This window comes from Musca autumnalis, unplaced genomic scaffold (genome assembly GCF_047663935.1).
Source record: "Musca autumnalis isolate F117 unplaced genomic scaffold, ASM4766393v1 scaffold_4, whole genome shotgun sequence".
Classification (NCBI taxonomy): domain Eukaryota; kingdom Metazoa; phylum Arthropoda; class Insecta; order Diptera; family Muscidae; genus Musca; species Musca autumnalis.
Genome location: NW_027411977.1, coordinates 3,656,372 through 3,664,724, shown reverse-complemented (window position 1 = coordinate 3,664,724; position 8,353 = coordinate 3,656,372). Strand labels below are relative to the sequence as shown.

At 34.1% G+C, this 8,353-nt stretch overlaps 1 protein-coding gene across 1 annotated transcript; it reads left to right on the top strand.

Moving 5' to 3' along the window:
* The first annotated feature begins 1,507 nt into the window (after positions 1-1,507).
* Ldh (Lactate dehydrogenase) lies at positions 1,508-7,799 on the top strand. The gene is made up of 3 exons (XM_073982431.1): positions 1,508-1,788; positions 6,455-7,304; positions 7,378-7,799. Exons 2-3 carry the CDS (start codon positions 6,471-6,473, stop codon positions 7,540-7,542), a joined length of 999 nt encoding a protein of 332 aa, XP_073838532.1. The 5' UTR covers positions 1,508-1,788; positions 6,455-6,470; the 3' UTR covers positions 7,543-7,799.
* The last annotated feature ends 554 nt before the right edge of the window (positions 7,800-8,353 follow it).

Sequence of the window (8,353 nt, the reverse complement as noted above, 5' to 3'; positions counted from 1 at the left end):
AAACTTACTTAAAGTTCGAAGATAAGCCATATCGTGTACTTCTTCAGGTACCTCCTCCCAAAAGTTCAAAAATGTTCAGAAAAAATTGTGCGCACTATTACTCTTGAAGGGGGTGACCAATTTGGTCCATACTTTACACATCCTAATATATGTACAAGATATAGATCAGGTTCGAATATGGACTATATTTGTCCACTCCTTCGGGTACCTCATACACAAAATTTCATACTCAAATGTGGTGGTGAAAACTCTCGAACTGATCAACCGATTTGTTCCACAATTTGGCTTTCTTCAAATTTTGTCCAAAATTAGTTTTAGTTCGAAGATAGGCAACAACTTCCGGTACTTCCCCCCAATATTTAAAAAAATGTAACTAAAATCTTGTGAACGGGACAACAAATTTGGTTCCGAATTTGGATCTCCTTATATATTTCCAAATTTGGTTTAACTTCTAAAATTGCCCATATCGGTCCTTCCTAAGAGTACCTCCTCTACAAAAGTTCAATATTTGGGTCTAAGTACAGTTTAGGGACTTTGTACCGATGCTGTTCGTTGTGCTTCCTAGCATTCCCGCCAAAAAGTTATACGATGATCCACTGAAATGACTTGTGGGCGCGATATCTATTAAAAAAATATAACTCCCAAAACTTCTATAATGGACTATGTCGGTCCATTGCTTTAAGTGTCCCCTCTGCAACACTTTTGAAGTATAATCCTAATCCACATTTTTGTCGGCAAGTTCAAATGTCCAAAAAGGGTCACAAAATTCTGAAGAGACCCTAAATACATTCGATCTGTCCGTAGATGATAGTTTCAATTCAGATAGGCTGAGGGTATATCCCTGTCGGCAAAACCGACTGATACTTTTTTTGTTTTATATACCTACATACATATCTATGTAGTATATAGATGGAGGAAAGTGTTATACGAATCTATCAATACTAATAAATGTGTACGTACACCTTACGGATTTAAACGTGACATTTACACAACATTGAAAGAAGAAACACAAAACGAACATTCTGCGGTAGCTCTTTTCCACATAACAGACCTTTTACCAACAATATTTCTGCAGCGGCAAAAGGTCACCTTGGAGCGGCGAGACTAGTCAATGATGGTTTCCTAAAAATACAACAACCAACATCACCAACAGTCACGTTAGCTGAATGCATTAACCATTGAAACGAACATACACACTCACTCAGCGGAGGCACTCACGGTCTGTCTGGTAGGCATTCCTCTCTGGTGTGACTCAAAAAATGTTTTCATTGAATACCAAAAAATTTCGTCATAACATCCAGAAGCAGAAGCCAATGACTGGGTTTGGGTTTTTGGGGGGTAAGGCTGGGTTTGTTGTTGTTGTGAAGGGATCATGCACAACTCATAACAAACCCCTCAAACTATTGAGTGAGTGAATAGTGATGACGTCGTCATCGTCGCTTCGTGTTAATGACGATGATGTTTGATGTGTGGCGGTTCTTTATAAATAACGAAATAACGGCATATAGCCGGCATTATAGCTTCTCATTGAGTTGAGTGTAATTGAACGGGAGAACTTCATAGTGTATCCACAACGCAACAACAGCAAAAACAACCAACGTACAAACCAAAAGAGACTTAACAAAAAATAATACTCCCCTCCAGCAACAAACCAAACCAACCGACCAAACAAAAATCCAAAGTGAAACAAATTGTTGTGTGTTCAGAAACAGTTCGTTTTCAAACGGCTAACAGTGCAGACGTCCAAGATATTCAAGTGTCTTTTTGGTGAATCCCAGTGAATAAAAAGTGAGTGTTTTTTCCAACAATTGTAGAAAAAAATATTAAAAGAAATAAAAACAATTACACGTCAAGATACAAATCAAAAATTTAAGTTGCAACTGTGAACTACTGCATTCGCCTGTATCAAAAACAATCCAACCAGCATTTTTAGTTTGTTATTTCATTTTGTGTTGTAATTGAGATTCAATTTGCGTTCAGTGATCTCATTTCATTTTGATGTCATAGTGATTCGTTTTTATTCTATTCATCAAATTTGTATTTAATGTTAGCATCACGAGTGTCATATTCAAGTAAAACAATTAACCTTTTTGTTGTTGGTTTTAACATTTATTATAATACTAAGATGTGTATTAGTCAAATATGTACATACATACCTAGATATGTATGTACCTGTACTAAAATATTAATATAGAAAACCATAAATCTCTTTTGGAGGAAAATGACTTAACAGGGACATTCTTACTTACACTTAAATGTGTTTTTGTAGCTGGCCCAGAAAACCCCCCTCTATGATTCATTCTAAAAAAATCTTTACAGAGAGCCAAAAGAAATTGTAAAAAAACTACATAAGATTATTTGCAAAATCTCAGAACATGTTTAGGCCAGTATCGCTTGGACTTGCAAAATTACTTACTATCTCCAGTACGGAATCCTCTAAGACTGGCTCTGATTTAGGCATACTTTGATATCAATTCTCAGTATATACCCAATATACCCATGTATATTTTGAATGTTTTATAGAAAAACACCAGCAAATCATTCAAGGTCTTGTTAAGGTTTTGGCTGAATTGACTGCAGTATGTTCCTAATGAGATACATCTCGTTTCAATATATGGTCGGTTCCTTTGCTTGTTGAAATATTAACAGTAGTAAAAGTTGTGAACTGCTCTCATACCAATTGTATTCTTTTTGAAGTAAGGGAACGCTTTTCGAGTGAAAAGTGATAAAAATTGAAGTTCTTGCTCGTAAAGGAACAGAGCTATTTTATATCCTGAATGTTAACTTTATTATACATATTTTATGTATAAACATTTTTGCTCCGTTCCAGAACCTGCAAGAATGTACTAATTTTACTTTTTTTCTTTTTTTCGATAACATAAAGGAAAAAATTGTTATCGTAGTAAAATTTGTAGAGTTTTTCAAGTTCAGGAACAGGAGACCAAGGAGTTTCTTTTATGGTCTATGTTAGACCTTATTTTATGCACTTTATCTGCTTTATTTTTATTATTCAAAATGGGTTCTTTGAATAGTTACATTCCATAGGTTGTTTTACTATACAAACTCCCTAAAATTCTACAGGAAGTTTTCTAAAAAAAATACGTACCTACCAAGAAATTCGAGCATATGGGGAAAATGCAATACTTACAAGTCTGTATCATGACTACTTAAATTGAGTTTCAAATGTATTCAATTTCCCATTCTTTCCACAGAATTTTCCCTTCCTCTTTGCTTTGTAATTTCACAACAAACGCAGTTTGTTGCTTCCCGCTAATCCCTTACCATCATTTCGAGTTTATTCACCTTAATATGCCCTTGTAACAAATAAGTTCCTTTCACTTTTCAAAGAGACATGCGCATTACTGACAATTGGTCATCCACCAGGAATCAGCTGCTAGTGAAAAAATCCCGGAATTCCTTAACAGAGAACAAAAAAAAACAAACACACCCATCATATAACAGCAATCCAGCAGATATACAAAATTTGACTTTGAAATATTTTGAAGGTTAAATAATGGTGATTCCAACAGCATTAACTCACTCCACAATTAAATAGACGCTCTGCTATTCCCCCTCTCCACCCACTATTTGTTTATATTGTGTGTACTTGTCAAAAATAAACGTTACAAACGACACAATTTGTTTTCAACACCATGCGTTTATATTTCTTACAAATCATTTTCATATTTCAATATGCTGGACGATAAGATAAGAAGTAATAATTGTTAAAATAAAACAAATAGCCCCTAATCTTTGTATGCATTTCGATGCAATTCGAATATTTACTTGTCGGATTCCCCATATCCGTGTAACTTATATCGCTTGATAATTAATGTCACTAATAAAAGATTGCTTGAATGGTGATTAGTAATGTTTAAATATGAGAAATTGATTAATAAATGATTCATGAATTATGAGGCACTAGAGTGAAATGTTGTATACACTGACAATAAAACATCTCAGTTTAACTAACTAATTCTTTGTTAATTTGGAAATTCTTAATATTACAGAATTTATATTAATACATATATTTATTTAATTTCCCATATTATTTTGAGAAATACATTTTTCATTAATTGTTCAATTAAAAAACTATTAAGGATGAATGCTTTTTAATGTAAAAGTACAAACAGTTGATAGTCTGGTTCTATTAAAATTATAAAAATCATTTTTGTTGTTGAATTGATATTAAAAGAATTATCATTTTTACATAAATACATAAAATAAATATGTTTCTAAAATATGGGCGACTTATTTATACCTAAGGCCATAAATGGCCTGTTTCACTAAGACGATTCGGATTCAAATTCGTTTGAAGTAATACCAAAATCCTGTTGTTGTTTTGAACGAATTTGAATTCGAATCGTCTTAGTGAAACAGGCCATTCATTCTTTATATTTATACATATAACTACTTTACAGATTCTTAAGATTCACGATTCTTGTGACGTCCAGTTGAACACGTATTGACAATAAGTTCTGAGAACAAATTTCCATTTCAACGAATTGATTTATTGGCAAAATAATTTTGTTTTTCACCACAGACTTTGAAAAACAATGTTATTATGTTATTTACCAGCAAAGTATTTTCGCCATCAATCCCAACATCAATACTGTTACCCAAAAACCCACACCTCTCATACTATCACGGAATTAACAGTTTTATGCTGGCTGTTCTTTAACACTCGAGAATATCTCTCTCTATGATAGAAAAATAACACTTTCCTTTTCTTCATTTTGAGATATTTTAAAATACTTTCTCAACTATTCCATTAACTTGACCTTCCTGAAGGTTATGCCTAATAATAAGCTAACAGAAGAAATGATTCTATTCGTTGTGCTCTCCCCCGCTGTCCAAAATTAACAAAAAAAAAAAAACAAAATTAACGCATCGGCTGGTGTGCCAGCATTGTTTTCCACAAAAACAGCCACGAGTATGCGGATGAATATTTTTTTATGTGGGCCACACGTGACAATTAAGTGAACGGTTCAGGGGGAGGAGGAGAGAAAATTAGAATTATTATTAATAAACACACTTTGTTATTTTAAAAAAATATGCCGGTGGTGACTAATTTAGTGTTATTTAATGTTGTCACGCTCAGTTGGCCACATCAAGTGGTTGTTGAGTTAGTTATAAATTGAGAATAAATAATATCAGGAATTTTGAAAGTTGGGTATCGATGATGGACCATGTTGATCACTGCTTCATTGGAATTATTTATCGTTCTGCAAGGGATTTTTTGGGGGAACATTTCTAATTCAGCTTACAGTTTATTCAAAGTACAAATCGTCACCATAAATTCCAAAAGTCGGAACTAACAAAATAATTTTACAGGAGAAACAAAAAACGTTGTAAAATGAAAAACTGTTTTATGGAATATTAACCTTATGAAGGCGAGGCGAGTATATGGGATGTTATCAATCATATACGAATAGGAGTAAGTAATGAAACCAAAACCGCGGAAACACTTGGTTTTGGGATCCGTCATTACAACAAAATCTGCAATATTATCCGATTTTTTCGAAATGCCATTTCTTGAATAGGATCGTTATTTTTGAACGTGCAAGCTTGAAATTTGTCAGAAACATGTATTTTAGTTTTATGTATTAGATTCAATCAAAAAAGTCCCGGGCCACACTAGAGTAATTTCACTGAAATTTTGGCATGAAATTATGCGTCGCTAGATCGAGTTCCATAGTAGAGTAAAATCATGACATTGCTGTTGTGGGGAATTCGGCCTAAGAACGCCTAATTTCATGAAATTTTTTAATGAAATTCACTCTAGTGTGGACCGGGACAAACTAATTTTGACTTTTTTTGAGATGCGACTTCGGGCATTTATGGTGACGAAATACAATAGGACAATTCAATTGTTAGCATTTGTCAATAGATGCACGTCTGTTGTTACGATATCATAACAATCTTTTCATACTTTTGTTCTATTCCAGAACCACTCTAAAGGGGAGTACACACTAACAGTCAAAACTGACAGTCAACGTACTTTAAGGACAATTTTCCGGCAAATAACAACTTTTATTTTGCTAAAAACGTTTGAAATACAATATTTACGGTATTATTTAGAGATTATAAAAGAAATTTTTCAATTAGGCTTTGATATTCACGAAATAGACCTCGATGACTGTCAGTTTTGCTTGTCAATGTGTACTATACTTAACGCCCCTACATTTTTTGTTACCTATTTTAATTTCTTTTCAAAGTGCAATTTGTCTAGTGTTTATAATTTAATGTTTGTAATTAATTCTCAGATTCCTTTATTAGCACAATTTAAAATTGATTGCCCAGTATTTACCTTACTTTAACATTCAATGCACATGTTAATACATTCCTAATCTGTGTTTCAATTACTTCCCCTTGTTTTTTTTTTTTTTTTTTAATATAACCGATATTTCCAAACATATTACTCACCTATTCTTGTCTTTCTCTCTCCTTACAGCTCCCAAAAATAAACAATGGCTTCAGTCAAGGATAATCTCATGAACCAAGTCGCCGAGGTCTTACCCTCATCTGGCAACAAAATTACCATTGTTGGTATTGGCCAGGTCGGTATGGCTTGTGCATTCAGTATCTTGGCCCAAAATGTCTCCAGCGAAATCTGCCTGATGGATGTCTGCAAAGATAAGTTGATGGGAGAAATGATGGATTTGCAACACGGTTCCAATTTCTTGAAAAATCCCAAAATTATCGCCAGCACAGATTTTGCTGATTCTGCCAACTCAAGATTGTGCATTGTCACAGCTGGTGTCAGACAAAAGGAGGGTGAATCCCGTTTGTCTTTGGTCCAACGTAACACCGACATTCTCAAGAATATCATTCCAAAATTGGTTGAAAACAGTCCCGATACCATTTTGTTGATGGTCTCCAATCCTGTCGATATTATGACCTATGTTGCCTGGAAGTTGTCTGGCTTGCCCAAGAACCGTGTCATCGGCAGTGGTACCAATTTGGATTCATCTCGTTTCCGTTTCCTTATGTCCCAACGTTTGGGTGTTGCTCCCACATCATGTCACGGTTGGATTATTGGTGAACATGGTGACAGCTCGGTGCCAGTATGGTCTGGAGTTAATATTGCCGGTGTTCGTTTGCGTGAATTGAACCCCAACATTGGCTCCGATGAAGATCCAGAGAAGTGGAACGAAGTCCACAAACAAGTTGTACAATCTGCCTATGAAGTTATCAAGCTAAAGGGTTACACTTCCTGGGCTATTGGTTTGAGCACTGCCTCCTTGGCCTCGGCCATTTTGAGAAATACCAGTGCCATTGTTGCTGTATCTACATCTGTTAAGGTAAGTTAAGACACTTTTACTTTTCAATATTTTCTGATTATGATTTAATACGTATTTCTCTAATCTCTTTCAGGGTGAACACGGTATCGACAAGGATGTCTTCTTGTCCCTCCCATGTGCTTTGAATTCCAACGGTGTTACCCATGTCGTTAAGCAAATTTTGACCCAAACCGAAGTTGAACAATTGCAGAAATCTGCCAATATCATGGCTGAAGTTCAAGCTGGTCTTAAATTCTAAGCCTCACAAAAATATGACGAAACACAAATTTTAGCTTTTATCAAAAACAAAGAGAACGTGGTGGAGGAATTGTTTGTCAATTCCCTTCCACTCAACTATCTACCTTAGTAACTATAGGATAATTCTACAAGTATTTGTTATTTATTATAATATTTTTATGTTTTACTGCGTCTAAATGTGTTTTTAGTTGTATTTTGTGTTCTTTTAAGTTTATTAACAATAAATCAACAAATAGTAATATTTTAAGCAAATTAAAAGACATTTTTGTTTTATTTATGATTTTGTTTTGTTGGTTTTCTATATAGATTTGAATCAAACGTAATTGTATGTACATGGAAAATTGGAAATATATACTATAACTCAACCGCTACTACCTCATTAGTGGAAATTTGTTGAAATCGCATGCCAGAATGCCGATAACATAGTCAAATATTTGTCAAATGTAAAATTTATAAAAAAAATGTAAAAAAAACCAACAACAATGCACTCATTTCATTTCCAATAAATTTAAGCACGATTTTACGTACATTGCAATTTACTTAGTTCGGCGGGATAGATAACAATGGGAATGACAGGACGACAGATTACCATAATATACAAATTTATGGAATGTCTCAGGGCATATCCAATCTATAAGGAAGGCGAACTTATATTTTAATATATTTTTATAGATAAATGTATGACAAAATGCAGTAATTGTTCGTCAATCGCTTTCTGAAGGACATACGCTAATATATACATTGTTCATACATACATATGTACGTCCATATGTATGTATGGTGATCCAATTTGAACATCGCACATACGGGAA